This window comes from Scyliorhinus canicula, chromosome 1 (assembly GCF_902713615.1).
Source record: "Scyliorhinus canicula chromosome 1, sScyCan1.1, whole genome shotgun sequence".
Lineage (NCBI taxonomy): Eukaryota > Metazoa > Chordata > Chondrichthyes > Carcharhiniformes > Scyliorhinidae > Scyliorhinus > Scyliorhinus canicula.
In genome coordinates, this window is record NC_052146.1 from 10551315 (window position 1) to 10567425 (window position 16111).

General features: G+C 44.4%; 1 protein-coding gene and 1 long non-coding RNA gene across 3 annotated transcripts in view; one reads left to right on the forward strand and one right to left on the reverse strand.

The window, feature by feature from the left end:
• LOC119971981 overlaps positions 1–15112 on the forward strand; it is a 64237-nt gene extending 49125 nt beyond the window's left edge. For both annotated transcript variants that reach the window (XR_005461979.1, XR_005461961.1), the window contains exons 2-3: positions 1293–1370; positions 15013–15112. This is a non-coding gene — a long non-coding RNA (uncharacterized LOC119971981). The remainder of the gene's footprint in view (positions 1–1292; positions 1371–15012) is intronic.
• ranbp1 (RAN binding protein 1) overlaps positions 1–16111 on the reverse strand; it is a 28250-nt gene that overhangs the window by 7935 nt on the left and 4204 nt on the right. The window contains exons 2-4 of the mRNA XM_038808301.1: positions 15229–15365; positions 6709–6866; positions 3680–3808 (exon numbers count right to left, since the gene is read on the reverse strand). Coding sequence (XP_038664229.1) covers positions 3680–3808; positions 6709–6866; positions 15229–15365 — 424 coding nt within the window. The remainder of the gene's footprint in view (positions 1–3679; positions 3809–6708; positions 6867–15228; positions 15366–16111) is intronic.

Genomic DNA, 16111 nt, shown 5'->3' on the forward strand with positions numbered 1-16111 from the left:
AAGTACATATATTTGCAGGAATGGGTGTTGTTTAGATTCTTGGAACATTTGGGAAAAACTGCTTTTGGGATCAGTCCTCACCATTTATTGTGGGCACATTTGTGTATGTGCAATTTGCCTGCTATGAGCATTATAACATGCAATCCAATGAGAATGCACGATTGGAGTGCTGCATGTGTTCAACATCGGCTCATTTATCTGTGCTTGGAGGGGTTTATGTTGTTGTATGTATTAAATGTGATATCAAATAAAGAAAATTTAAAGAAAAACTATTAGTAGCCAACATTTAAGAGACATTGGAAGACGCTTCACACAATTTCAGCCCACTATTTAATAAACTTAAAAGCTAATTCAGATTATCTTTGGTTTATCGTTAATAGACAAGTAGGTAATGGCACTATCGCTAGATCTTTTGCTGGTTAGGGTGTCCCTTCTAAAAGAGAGTGCAACAGAACATGACTGATGGGCGTGGAAAGAATTAGGGAATCCAATGCATTTACCACCCTCCATGTACATGCAGCAGGACTGACATTGAATGAATTTGACATTGGTTTGCAACGGAGCATTGCTACATCTACATGGCTCAAACAAATGTAAACACAGTCCAAAATAAACAGAGCACTTAGGGCAGCATGATGACACAGTGGTTAGTATTGCTGCCTCACGGTGCCGAGGTCCCAGGTTCGATCCCGGCCCTGGGTCACTGTCCGTGTGGAGTTTACACATTCTCCCTGTGTTTGTGTGGGTTTCGTTCCCACAACCCAAAGATGTGCAGGGTAGGTGGATTGGCCATGCTAAATTGCCTCTTAATTGGAAAATATGAATTTGGTACACTAATTCAAATAAATAAATAAACAGAGTGCTTAAGATGCCACAACCAGCAATTGATATTAGTGCAATTTGCAATGATTATTCCTTTAGGGCCAATTTAAACATTAAAAACTGTCGTCCTCTACAGCAATGCTGCAGAAACTGCCATGCCAGATTGGGGCTCCTAAATCAGACCAGATGATGTTAACCCAGTTAACCACCATCTTGCAAGACAGAAGGCTGCCACTGAGAATTTAAGCAACAGCTTGTTTTCAGCGCCACTGATGGAGATCGCCCAAGATGAAAGTGGCATTTATTAACCACACAGAGTTGCCCAAGGGCACCAAGAGTCAATCACAAAATGTAGGTCCGGAATCACACATTGATCAGGCCAGGTAGATAAAGATTCCTTTCCTGAAATATACTGGCGAACCATTTGTGCTTTTATGAAAATCCAGATCTGTGCATGGTTTTTCTTTCAGGTATAACCCTACAGGTTACCAGATTCTTAAAATTCAAATCACAACTATCCATGATAGGACCAAACTCTCAAACTCCAGGTTGGTAATTCAATGCCATAATTAGAATGTTGTGTATTTATGGCTTAAGTGGCAAGTGTGTAGAATTTTCTTCACTCGAATTAAAATGTTTTGTATTTCAGGTTTTGATTAAAAGGCGTGCTGCCCGTGGCGCAGTGGGTTAGCCCTGTTGCCTCACGGCGCCGAGGTCCCAGGTTCGATCCCGGCGCTGGGTCACTATCCGTGTGGAGTTTCCACATTCTCCCCGTGGCTGTGTGGGTTTCACCCCACAACCCAAAAGATGTGCAGGTGGATTGGCCACGTTAAATTGCCCCTTAATTGGAAAAAATGAATTGGGTACTCTAAATTTATAAAAAAAAAGACATGCTGCTTTTATAGGTATCCCATGATTTTCATTCTACATATTTACCTTCTGTCCACATTTTAATCCTATCGCTCACATTCTTGCACTGCTACCCGATGGATTTGTATTTTACATTGCATACGGACTCTCAGCCCAATGTTAGTATAGGCGATGTAATTACAGTAATTGTAATTTACTAATGACAGTCAAATGCCTTTTTAAATGTTTATTGAAAACTTTTCATTATAAAGAAAATGATAGAAAACATTTAATTCAAGTTACAATGAGAAAGAATGCAACAAACAACCAAAAGTCCCAATTAACTTAACCCAAAACTAAACTCCTTAACATCTGACGGTAACTAGCTCTTTAAAAAAAGGGAATGAATGCCTGCCAACTTTGGGAGAACCCTTCTACCATCCCCCTAATGGTGTACTTGGCCATCTCCAAACGCAAGACTAACATGAGGTTACCCAACCAAGCCGAGGCTCTGGGCGGAGTACGAAACCTCCACTCAAGCAGAACTCATCTCCGGGCTGTTAACAAGGCAAAGGAGAGGACATCCGCCTTCATCACTGGTGGGTCTGATAGTGCGTAAATGGCCACCAGTGGACATAGAATCCCTACAGTGCAGAAGGAGGCCATTCAGCCCATTGAGTCTGCTCTGACCCTTTGAAAGACCACCCTACCGAGGCCAATCCCTGCTCTAGCCCTGTCCCAATCACAATCACGGAGTAGCCTGCCTCCTCCGCCAAAGGGAGGAGAGACCTATCCATCACAAAAATGTCACGCCCGATTACACCTGGGAGCAAAGGCGATATCGCCACTTGGGTGCGAGAAAATACCAGAGTTGCTGCTCCATGGAAACCAACAATGCCCTGGCCATCCCTGATGGAATCAGAGATTTGGGCCTGGGGCGATCCATCCTGGGGCCCAGAACTGTTTGGAGCAGACATTAACCAGGACCATCAAGGTGCCCGTCAAAGATCCACAGACAAGAACATATCTACCATTAGGGTCAGCCAAGACCTTAGCGGTAGAAAATGGAACCCTTTAATGGGTTAAAATTGCCACACTCTGGGCACTACCATTAAAAGCCCGAATTAAAAACTTGTCCCACACACCCCTTCCAACCTTGTCTGGTCTCTGACACGTAATTGAGTCTCTTGCAGAAAAACACCACATTAGCATTTAAACTTTTATGGTCAGCAAAATCCTTTTCACTGTGCCATTCAACCCCGACATTCCAGGTGACCAATGAATTGGGGGCCTCCCACCCTCGACCTCAGAGGCAGCTACTTCCACCAAGACGGATTATCCAACAGTTACATAGAAAGTACAGCAACCAGGCCCACCCAAGATGGCCAACAAAGCCACCAATAAGATTAAACAAAGAGAAGAGAAATGCGTAGTCACCATCAGCAAACTATCACCACCCCTGCCCCCAGAGATTACTCCGCTCAAATATGCATACAGAAAACAGTACGGCGAACATAAACCACTAACAACCCTAACCCCAAACAGAACAAACAAACACATCTAACTTTATCTATCTCGCACGTTACCACCTCAAATTTTTTCCCCCCCAACTAAGGGGCAATTTAGCGTGGCCAATCCACCTACCCTGCACATCTCTGGATTGAGGGGTTGAAACCAATGCAGAGACGGGGAGAATGCGCAAACTCCACAGTGACCAGGATCAAACCCAGGTCCTCAGCGCCGGAGGCAGCAGTTCTAACAACTGCACCACCGTGCTGCCCACCTCAAAAGAATTCCAATAAATTTGTCAGGTATGATTTATCCTCCATGAAGCCACACTGACTCTGCTTGATTAGATTGTGTATTTTTAAATGCTCTGCTATTATATTCTTTATAATGGACTCTTAACATTTTCCTATTCAATCCTGGTTAAATGTATAATTTTATTTGTATTTACTGGAGAAAAAGTCATGCCTGCAGACAGTTTATTTCTAATCCAAATACTTACTTTCTTTATTCAAGAATCGGATAGCCAAAAGCTCAGGTTTGGGTTCTTCATCAGCAAAATCAGCAGGTGCATTCCAGACCCATGCCCGGTCACTACCTACATTAGGCCGTAGTTCCATTGTAGGTGTAACTAGAAAGAAGGAACACACAAAATTTGTATTTCACTTAACAAACAATTGCATTTGCTCATCATACAGCAATAGATGCATTTTCATTTGGTCACTTGTAACAAACAATCTGGAGCAACAGGTCGCAATTTAGTTCTTCAGTGTTAGTATGAAGAATTAAACTAAAGAACTAAAATAGGTGTGAAGCACCGTAGCATAGTGCTGCACTGTTGCTTCACAGCTCCAGGGTCCCAGGTTCGATTCCTGGCTTGGGTGACTGTGCGGAGTCTGCACGTTCTCACCGTGCCTGCATGGGTTTCCTCTGGGTGCTCCAGGTTCCTCCCACAAGTCCCGAAAGACGTGCTGTTAGGTAATTTGGTCATTCTGAATTCTCTCTGTGTACCCGACAGGCGCCGGAATGTGGCAACTAGGGCCTTTTCACAGTAACTTTATTGCAGTGTTAATGTAAGCCTACTTGTGACAATAAAGATTATAAAAAAAACTAAATTCATCACTTTACAAACAGCAGCTTCTTCTTTTAATTCTCAAGATGGTGGCTCCTTCCACCAGGCAGATGCCTCATTTTTATGCCCATTCTTTATGCGAACCAGGCAGAGTTTGTATTGACAAGCTTCTCGGCCAATCTGGTTTCACTTGTGCATTTCAAACTCAGTCGCCAGGAAACAGAAAGCAGCAGGACTCATGTTGACCAGTACCCAACCAGACAATTCCTGAGAATAGCCAATTCATGCAGATCACGACTAGAAGCTGGTCTCAGTGGCTTAGTGCACTGACTGATCTAGTGAAAGCTTTTGGAGATTCCTGGGAGACTTCCAAGCAAAAGCCAAATGATTTTTCCCAACTAAGCAAAATCTGACTCACTCAACCTTTTGCACTCCATATTCTGTTTGTTGCTTTTGTGAGGATTTCAGAGGACATTTAGCTGGGGGGCTCCGATCCCCTGGGGGAAGCCCCACTATTGTGGTTCCGCCCGGTCCCTGTTTGTGGGGACCAGTGCCAAGCGGCGCTCACCCGAGGTTTCTGAGGTGAAGGGGTTGAATACCAAAGGCTTGGGAATCTGCATATTAGTGAGATATAGATTTGCTAAAAGGTGATTCCGCCCAACGTCTCCGTCTCAGGAGATTGTTTTGAATCTAGCGAGATGTTGCAAGCTGGCTAGATCCTGGGAGTAGGGTCCCCCGGCTTTCAACGGCCAATCTGGGCTGCGATGAGCTGCCTTCCAAGCGCAGCATGGGCATTGGATTGCACCCATAGTTTCTATTTCTTTCTTTCTATCGGAGTAGTCAAAATATTTTACTTTAGGGGCACAACGGTGGAGCAGTGGTTAGCACTGCTGCCTCATGGCACCGAGGTCCCAGGTTCGATCCCGGCCCTGGGTCACTGTCTGTGTTGAGTTTGCACATTCTCCCAGTGTTTGCATGGGTTTCACCCCAATACAAACGTGCACAGGGTAGATGGATTGACCACGCTAAATTGCCCCTTAATTGGAATAAATGAATTGGGTACTCTAAATTTATATTAAAAAATATATATATTACTTTAAAGGGACACCCTAACACATTAGGCCTCGGCTATTGATTACCCAGCAGCTTCTGAAGTGCTAACAATAGCAGAAACATAATTATTTCTCATGGGAAAAGAATGCAGCAAGTCAGAGCCATAAAACCTGAAGATTGGGCTGCATGGTGGCACAATGGTTAGCACTGCTGCCTCACAGCATCAGAGACCCAGGTTCAATTCTGACCTTGGGGTAAATGTGTGGAGTTTGCATTCTTCCTGTGCGGGTTTCCTCCGGGTGCGCCGGTTTCCGGCCACAGTCCAAAAATGTGCAGGTTAGGTGGATTGGCCATGATAAATTGCCCCTAGGTGGGGTTACATGGATAGGGTGGGGGATTGGGCCTGGGTGCGGTGCTCTTTCAGAGGGTTGTTGCTGACTCATTGGGCCAAAAATGGCCTCCTTCTGCGTTGTAGGGATTCTATGAAAATATAGGAGCACGACAAAGAATGATCTGAATAAGGCCTTTTAAATCAGAGACCAGTTTATGTACAGAAAAGGGTTTACCATATGCGATAAGAGTAGCTTACACCAGTGATTCTCAAGTGGGTAGGGCGATGGTGAGAAAGTTTTAAGGGGCATGCCAAAAAACACCAGAGAATGTGTAAGAAAAGATGTTTTGTGGTAGTGAACCAACTAGAATCTGAGTGAGGACAAATAATGATTGAGATATATCGTCAAGGAGGTTGAATCTAAGATAGCAGAAAGCAAGCTGCCCATGCGGAGATTGGTATTTGGACAAATGTGGGACCCCAAAAGGGGGAGGCTATAGGACAAAGAAAAAGTCAGTTATGTTTTTGCCTGGCAAACCACACTGCCAGAGGAAGAGGCCATGACTTAAACAATTCATCTCTTGCTTTCCCAGTGCCAGGATTATGTGCGCAAAATCGTTTGGCGAACTTCTCAGTATTCATGTCTCCTTTGCGCTTTCGATTTCTTCTAATTCCACCCCCTGCATGTGACTTTCTCCTCACAAAACACTGTGTCAGCTGTATCATTCAGAACTCTGTCCAGTGCTATATTTATATAATATAAACATAACTAAAAAAAGCTCAAGGTACAAAGAAGTTGTGAATTATAAGAATAATCGCATGAGATCTATTATATCAATGTGGAGAAAGGAGAATCTCAGCTCAAGAGGAAAACTGGATGACAGTGGCAGTCAAGTTATAATACTGAAAAAGTACCGGAATTACAGGGTCCATGGAATTTTTATGTGAGGGATCACTTCAGAAGCAAAAAAGGTTGAGAACCCCTGACTTACACAATCACTGGAAACAAATTTCTGAAAGACTCTAAGATGACTGCAGTCAAATCTACAAGTAAAATTTAGAGCAAGGGACCTACGATAGTGATTTGCACAAATTTTGAGAGTTTTATCTCTCCTCATCAGAAGGCGAATCGTCCCCCTTTCCTTATGCTTCAGCAACTTGACATCCCCAGTTCCTCGTTCTTTCCACTCAGGAGGATCATTCTCTGATGCGTATCGAAAGAGTTTTGCACGCCTGGTGAAAAAAAAACAAGATTAGGCCAGTTTATATCTTACCATTTTACTTCTCAAAGCAGTTATTGATGGCCATTATCCACTCTATACCTTTTTATTTAAGAGAAGGGAACAAAGTGGTAGAGTAGTTCATTTCCTCTGCAGTGGAGTCCAGCAAAATAAAACACACTAACTGAAATGGGTTTGGAAGGCTCCTAGGACAAGGATCCTGAGCACAAAAGATTCTTCTCCGTATTATTTCTTACCTCCACCATATGGATTCTAAATCATAGAACATAGAACAGTACAGCACAGAACAGGCCCTTCGGCCCTCAATGTTGTGCCGAGCCATGATCACCCCACTCAAACCCACCCTATACCCGTAACCCAACAACCCCCCCCTTAACCTTATTTTTATTAGGACACTACGGGCAATTTAGCATGGCCAATCCACCTAACCCGCACATCTTTGGACTGTGGGAGGAAACCGGAGCACCCGGAAGAAATCCACGCACACAGGGGGAGGACGTGCAGACTCCACGCAGACAGTGACCCAGCCGGGAATCGAACTTGGGACCCTGGAGCTGTGAAGCATTTATGCTAACCACCATGCTACCCTGCTGCCCTTAATCAATCCAAAATAATTTTTGGCTATCGTACTTATTCCATCTCGTACGAACAAAGCTACCCCATTCCTTACGAAAAGTCACATACCCCTAAATATATAGTTCTCAGTTTTGATCTCCTTAGGGCACCTCTGTAATGGCTATAAAATCACACCCATTAACTTCAATTTGTGCCATTCATTTATTTATTTTATGCTGAATATGATGTGCATTTAAGTGCAATTAATTTTTCCTTTTTAATCAACCCCCCTCCCCCCATTTGCTGCTTTAAAAAAATATGTTTGTATATCCTGTCCCTTCCTGGGTATCATTGCCAAAATTGCTTCCTGTACATTCCCTCTCCAAAGCCATCATCCCATCTAATTCGTTTAAAGCTTGCACTGGTCCCAGCACAATTTAAATACAGGCAACTGCACATTCCCTACTTTCTCCAGTGCGACTGTCAGTGCCCCTCGAAGCCACTTCTCCCATACCAGTCTTTGAGAAGCATCCCTCTAATTTATGTACCCTATGCCAATTTGCACGAAGCTCAGCCCGGAGATGCCCTGAACCCTGGCACCAGGTGGGCCACACAGCAGCTTGGACTCTGGCTTTTTGCTGGAGAGAACAGTGTCAATTCCCTTCACTATTCTGTCCCCTATTACCACTACATTCTTATGTGGCTTCCCATTCCATGGTCAGTCAGCTCATAGACCCTGCAGTCCCCACCATTCAAACAAGCTGAGAGAACCTCAAACCTGTTGGGACAATTGCAGAGGTTGACATGCTTGCACTCTGGGTCCCCTTAACTGCCTCAGCTGCAGTCACACCCCCCCGTCACTGACCACTTTCCAATCCAGGAGACTGTATCCAACTCCTCCTCAATTAAAGCACCCTTGGCGGCACGGTAGCACAGTTGCTTCACAGTTCCAGGGTCCCCGGTTCGATTCCCAGCTTGGGTCGCTGTCTGTGAGGAGTCTGCACGTTCGCCCCATGTCTGCGTGGGTTTCCTCCGGGTGCTCCGGTTTCCACCTGTCTATTAATAGAATTTACAGTGCTGAAGGAGGCCATTCGGCCCATCGGGTCTGCACCGGCTCTTGGAAAGAGCACCCTACCCAAGGTCCACACCTCCACCCTATCCCCATAACCCTGTAACCCCTCCCAACACTAAGGGCAATTTTGGATACTATGGGCAATTTAGCATGGCCAATCCACCTAACCCGCACATCTTTGGACTGTGGGAGGAAACCGGAGCACCCGGAGGAAACCCACGCACACATGGGGAGAATGTGCAGACTCCGCACAAACAATGACCCAAGCCTGGGACCCTGGAGCTGTGAAGCAATTGTGCTATCCACAATGCTACCGTGCTGCCCACCCAGTCCAAAGATGTGCAAGTAAGGCAAATTGGCTATGCTAAATTGCCTTTAGTGTCAAAAAAGGTTAGGTGGGGTTACTGGGATAGGGTGGAGGTGTGGGCTTAGGTAGGGTGCTCTTTCCAAGGTCCAGTGCAGGCTCGATGGGCCGAATGGCCTCCTTCTACACTGTAAATTCTATGGTAAGTCTCGCCCTCCCTAACATGTCGCAGTGTCCGCAGTTTTCCAGGAGCTTCCACAGGCTGCAGCCTTGATGCGTCACATGCCTTGCCATCTTTAATGTGTTTTAAATAATTAATTTAATTATTTCTGGTGCTTTTAAAATATTATTTCAACTGACAAAACAATTCCTATTCCATTTTAAACTGTAGAAATGGAATAAACTATCAACACTTACTAGATACTCAGATTGTTACTCCTGCAGCAGGGTGAGGCCACTTTCTGAAGAGTATATAGAAAGCCAAAAGCAAAGTAGCACCTAGATTGGATTGGATTATTGTCACTTGTACAAGGTACGGTGGAAAGTATTTTTCTGCGAGCAGTTCAACAGATCATTAAGTAAATGGGAAGAAAAGGGAATAAAAGAAAATATACCATGTAACTACATAAACACTGGCACCGGATGAAGCAAACAGGGTGTAGTGTTAATGAGGTCAGTCCATAAGAGGGTCATTTAGGAGTCTGGTAACAGTGGGGAAGAAGCTGTTTTTGAGTCTGTTCGTGCGTGTTCTCAGACTTCTGTATCTCCTGCCCGATGGAAGAGTGAGTAAGCCGGGTGGGAGGGGTCTTTGATTACGCTGCCCGCTTTCCCCAGGCAGCGGGAGGTGTAAATGGAGTCAATGGATTGGAGGCAGGTTCGTGTGATGGACCTGGCGGTGTTCACGACTCTCTGAAGTTTCTTGCGGTCCTGGGCCGAGCAGTTGCCATACCAGGCTGTGATGCAGCCCGATAGGATGCTTTCTGTGGTAGATCTGTAAAAGTTGGTAAGGGTTAATGTGGACATGCCGAATTTCCTTAGTCTCCTGAGGAAGTATAGGCGCTGTTGTGCTTTCTTGGTGGTAACGTCGACGTGGATGGACCAGGACAGATTTTTGGAGATGCGCACCCCGAGGAATTCGAAACTGCTAACCATCTCCACCTCGGCCCCGTTGATGCTGACAGGGGTGTGTACAGTACTTTGCTTCCTGAAGTCAATGACCAGCTCTTTAGTTTTGCTGCATTGAGGGAGAGATTGTTGTCGCTGCACCACTCCACTAGGTGCTCTATCTCCCTCCTGTATACTGACTCGTCGTTATACAAGATCCAGCCCACTATGGTTGTATCGTCAGCAAACTTGTAAATGGAGTTGGAACCAAATTTTGCCACGCAGACGTGTGTGTACAGGGAGTAGAGTAGGGGGCTAAGTACGCAGCCTTGCGGGGCCCTGGTATTGGGGACTATTGTGGAGGAGGTGTTGTTCATTCTTACTGATTGTGGTCTGTCGAAAATCGAGGATTCAGTTGCAGAGTGGAGAGCCAAGTCCTAGGTTTTGGAGCTTTGACATGAGCTTGACTAGGATTATGTGTTGAAGGCCGAGCTGTAGTCAATAAATAGGAGTCTGATGTAGGAGTCCTTGTTGTCGAGATGCTCTAGGGATGAGTGCAGCTCTTTCCCTCTTTGATCCAAATTCCCAAATATACTCACTCGGGCTGTCTCTCACTCAGGACATGGCCACTCCTACTCCTCGCCCGCCAAAAATATTAATTCAATATTCACCCAATTTTTGTTTCCAGCACCTTGCTGTATCAAGTTCGCTTGCTAGGTTTCCCCAATAAAAATATGAGTGACCACAAAATATTTTGGGATGCTACGGCATGTGAAAGACTCCAAATATTTCCTGCAGTGACCGTACATGGACCAGAAACAAGACAGAGGGGAGAACAGAAAACCAATGCTGGAGATCCCAAGATCAGACAGGAGATTAGGAACAGTTCAGAACATAAGAACTAGGAGCAGGGGTAGGCCATCTGACCCCTCGAGCCTGCTCCGCCATTCAATGAGATCATTGCTGATCTTTTGCGGACTCAGCTCCACTTTCCGGACCGAACACGATAACCCTTAATCCCTTTATTCTTCAAAAAACTGTATCTTTATCTTAAAAACATTTAATGAAGGAGCCTCAACTGCTTCACTGGGCATGGAATTCCATAGATTCACAACCTTTGAGTGAAGATGTTCCTCCTAAACGCAGTCATAAATCTGCTTCCCCTTATTTTGAGGCTATGCCCCCTAGTTATGCTTTCACCCGCCAGTGGAAACAACCTGCCCACATCTATCCTATCTATTCCCTTCATAATTTTCTATGTTTCTATAAGATCCCCAGCATCCTTCTAAATTCCAACGAGTACAGTCCCAGTCTACTCAACCTCTCCTCGTAATCCAACCCCTCAATTCTTGGATTAACTTAGTGAATCTCCTCTGCACACCCTCCAGCGCCAGTATGTCCATTCTCAGGTAAGGAGACGAAAACTGAACACAATACTTCAGGTGTGGCCTCACTAACACCGTATACAGTTGCAGCATAACCTCCCTAGTCTAAAATTCCATTCCTTTAGCAATGAAGGACAAAACCCCATTTGCCTTCTTAATCACCTGTTGCAGCTGTAGACCAACTTATTTGCGACTCGTGCACTAGGACACCCAGGTCCCTCGGCTTAGCAGCATGTTTTAATATTTTATCATTTAAATAATAATCCCTTTCGCTGTTATTCCTACCAAAATGGATAACCTCACATTTGTCAACATTGTATTTCATCTGCCAGACCTAGCGCATTCACTTAAACGATCCAAATCCCTCTGCAGACTTCCAGTATCCTCTGCACTTTTTGCTTTACCACTCACCTTAGTGTCGTCTGCAAACTTGGACACATTGCACTTGGTCCCCAACTCTAAATCATCTCTCTAAATTGTGAACAATTGTGGGCCCAATACTGATCCCAGAGGGACACCACTAGCTACTGATTGCCAACCAGAGGAACACCCATTAATCCCCACTCTTTGCTTTCTATGAATGAACCAATCCTCTATTCATGCTACTACTTTACCTTAACGGCATGCATCATTATCTTATGCAGTAATTTTTTGAGTGGCACCTTGTCAAAAGCTTTCTTGAAATCCAGATATACTACATCCACCGGCTGTCCATTGTCTACCGCATTGGTAGTCCCCTCAAAAAATTCCACAAAATTAGTTAGACACAACCTGCACTTTATGCACCCATTCTGCGTCTGTCCAATGGGACAATTTCCATCCAGATGCCGCACTATTTTTTCCTTGATGATAGATTCCAGCATATTCCCAAGTACCGAAGTTAAGCTAACTGGCCTATAATTACCCGCTTCCTGCCTACCTCCGTTTTTAAACAGTGGTGTCACGTTTGCTAATATCCAATCCGCTGGGACCACCCCAGAGTCGAGTGAATTTTGACAAATTATCACGAGTGCATTTGCAATTTCCCTAGCCATCTCTTTTAGTACCCTGGGATGCATTCCATCAGGGCCAGGAGACTTGTCTACCTTTCACCCCATTAGCTTGTCCATCACTACCCCCTTAGTGATGACAATCGTCTCAAGGTCCTCACCTGTCATAGCCTCATTTCTATCAGTCACTGGCATGTTACTTGTGTCTTCCACTTTGAAGACCGACCCAAAAAACCTGTTCAGTTCCTCAGCCATTTCCTATTATTAAATCTCCCTTCTCATCCTCGAAAGGACCAATATTTATTGTAGCCACTCTTCTTTTGTTTTATAAATTTATCAAAACTTTTACTATGTTTTTATATTCTGAACAAGTTTATTCATAATCTATTTTACTCTCCTTTATAGCTTTTTTAGTAGCTTTCTGTTGCCCCCTAAAGATTTCCCAGTCCTCTAGTCTCCCACTAATCTTTGCCACTTTGTATGCTTTTTCCTTCCATTTGATACTCTCCCTTATTTCCTTAGATATCCACGGTCGATTTTCCCTCTTTCTACCGTCCTTCCTTTTTGTTGGTATAAACGTTTGCTGAGCACTGTGAAAAATCGCTTGGAAGGTTCTCCACAGTTCCTCAACCGTTTCACCATAAAGTCTTTGCTCCCACTCTACCTTAGCCAGCTCTTCTCTCGTCCCATTGTAATCTCCTTTGTTTAAGCACAAAACACTAGGATTTTATTTTATTTTCTCTCCCTCCATCTGTATTTAAATTCCACCATATTGTGATTGTTCCTTCTGAAAGGATCACTAACTATGAGATCATTAATCAATCCTGTCTCATTACACAGGACCAGATCTAGGATCGCTTGTTCCCTCGTAGGTTCCATTAAATACTGTACTAGGGAACTATCGTGGATACATTCCATAAACTCCTCCTCAAGGCTGCCTTGACTGACCTGGTTAAACCATTGACATGTAGATTAAAATCCCCCAAAATAACTGCTGTACCATTTCTACATGCATCAGTTGAAAATGAAAAGAAAATCGCCCATTGTCACAAGCAGGCTTCAAATTAAGTTAATGTGAAAAGCCCCTAGTCGCCACATTCCGGCGCCTGTTCGGGGAGGCTGGTACGGGAATTGAACCCACGCTGCTGGCCTGCTTTAAAAGCCAGCTATTTAGCCCTGTGCTAAATTCTTTGTTTATTGCCTGCCCCACCATAATGTTACTATTTGGTACTACTTTAGTAATGTTACTACTCCGATCAGTGACTTTTTCGCCTAACTATTCCCGCTTTCCACTCAAATGGATTCAACCTTATCCTCCATAGCACCGATGTCATCCTTCACCACTGCCCAGATGTCATCCTTAAATAACCTCCCTTACCATCCACTCTGTCCTTCCGAATAGTTTGATACGCTTGGATATTTAACTCCCAGTCGTGACCATCCTTTAACCATGTTTCAGTAATGGCCACCAAATCAGTCATTCACAATGATTAATAATAATAACCATCAACTCATTTATTTTATTCTGAATACTACGAGCATTCAGGTAAAGTACACTTATGTTGGCTTTTATACCTCCGTTTTGAATTTTTAACTCCTATATCAGTAACCTCTCCCAAGCTATTTTTCCTTTTAACGTTTCTCCTAATTTTCCCTCCCGTTGAACCCATATCTTCACGTAATAACCTGCTGCTTCGCTTGCCATTTATGTTTTTACTTCCCGTTTTATTCCTTTTAGTATTATTGGGCCCATTCACTGTGCTTTCCTCAGTCACTGTACCTTGTACTGTGGCCCTTTTTTGTTTTTGACTATAGCTTCTCTGCCTTACACTTTCCCCCTTACTGCCTTCTTTCCCCGTTTTTACTTCCCTCCGTCTTCCAGCATTGGTTCCCACCCCCCGTCACATTAATTTAAACTACTCTCCCCAACAGCACTAGCAAACATCTCGCCATGGATATTAGTTCCAGTCCAGGTGCAGACCGTCCGGTTTGTACTGGTCCCACCTCCCCCAGAACCGGTTCCAATGCTCCAGGAATTTGATCCCCTCCCTCTTGCACCATCTCTCGAGCCACGCATTCATCCTATCTATCCTGACATTCCTACTCTGACGAGCTCGTGGCACTGGTAACAATCCTGAGATTACGACCTCTGAGGTCCCCCTTTTTCGCTTAACTCCTAACTGCTTGAATTCAGCTTGTAGGACCTCACCCTGTTTTTTTTACCTATATTGTGGGTGCCTATATGCACCACGACAGCTGGCTATTCACCCTCCCCCCTCCAGAATGTCCGGCAGCCACTCCGAGACATCCTTGACCCTTACAACAGGGAGGCAACATACCATCCTGGAGTCTCGATTTGGTCCGCAGAACCGCCTGTCTATTCCCCTTACGAGTGGGTCCCCTATCACTATAGCCATGCTATTTTTCTTCCTGCCCTCCTGCGCAGCAGAGCCAGCCAGTGCCATGAACCTGGCTGCTGCTGCCTTCCCCTGGTGAGCCATCTCCCTCATCAGTGTCCAAAACGGTATATCTGTTTTGCAGGGAGATGACTGCAGGGGACACCTGCACTGCCATCCTACTCTTGCTCTGTCTTTTGGTCACCCATTTTCTATCTCCCTCAGTAATTTTCACCTGCGGCGTGACCAACTCAGCGAACATGCTATCAATGATGTCCTCAGCATTGCGGTTGCTCCAAAGCGAGTCATTTTTTCCACTTTCCCACTTTCCAGATAAAATTGAGTCAAAGCAGACCCAAGCCAGAATTGTGAAAAATTGGAAGGCCAAATACAAGTCCAAGACAAAGAGATACCTGATCAAGTCAGAAACAGGTGAGTTACAAAACTATGCATCATACAGCACCAAGCTAACGGCAGAGAAAATCACCATCAGTCCACCAGAAGTCGACTGTTAGCCACTTGATGTGTACTTCATTACATATTACTTACATTCTGAAAAGTTCTTCCTCATCTTCTTCCAATGTTTTTACCTCTTGCTCAGGAAGAGAAACTATTGGTTCAAAGTGGGGATCATGGTTGGAATCTTCAGTCACATTCTCTACAGAAGTGTCATGGTCTCCTATTTCCTGGGAAAGGCAAAAATATAAAAGGTAAACAATAATTTTCAAGCTATTGTAAATTATTAAACGGTTGGTACACTAATTTTGTTGGTTATAAAAATAATTCGCCATTCAGACAGTTTAGGGGTACTTTCTCTGTTATATAGGATGACAAACGAATGTTGAAACAACACATTGCTACAGGACAGCTATTATGAATATGATGGTTTATACGACGGTTATGTTTTAAACATCTCTTTAATTCCAGGTAAAATTGAGTAATGAAGAGCCATGTGATCCACGAGTTGTGCCCTCCTAGCCTGTGTGGCTTGGTTCCTCTGGATACCCAGGGCTGTTTAAATGCTAAACAGCCTTTAACATACCAGCGGCATGTTTTAATATTTTATCATTTAAATAATAATCCCTTTCGCTATTATTCCTACTAGCATTCCTACTTGCTATTATTTCCAGCTAGTACCGTATACAAACATAGAACGATACAGCGCAATACAGGCCCTTTGGCCCACGATGTTGCACCGACATGGGAAGTCAAAAACTAAAGGCCATCTAACCTACACTATGCCATTATCATCCATATGCTTATCCAATAAACTTTTAAATGCCCTCAATGTTGGCGAGTTCACTACTGTTGCAGGTAGGGCATTCCACGGCCTCACCACTCTTTGCGTAAAAAACCTACCTCTGACCTGTCCTATATCTATTACCCCTCAATTTAAGGCTATGTCCCCTCGTGCTAGCCACCTCCATCCGCG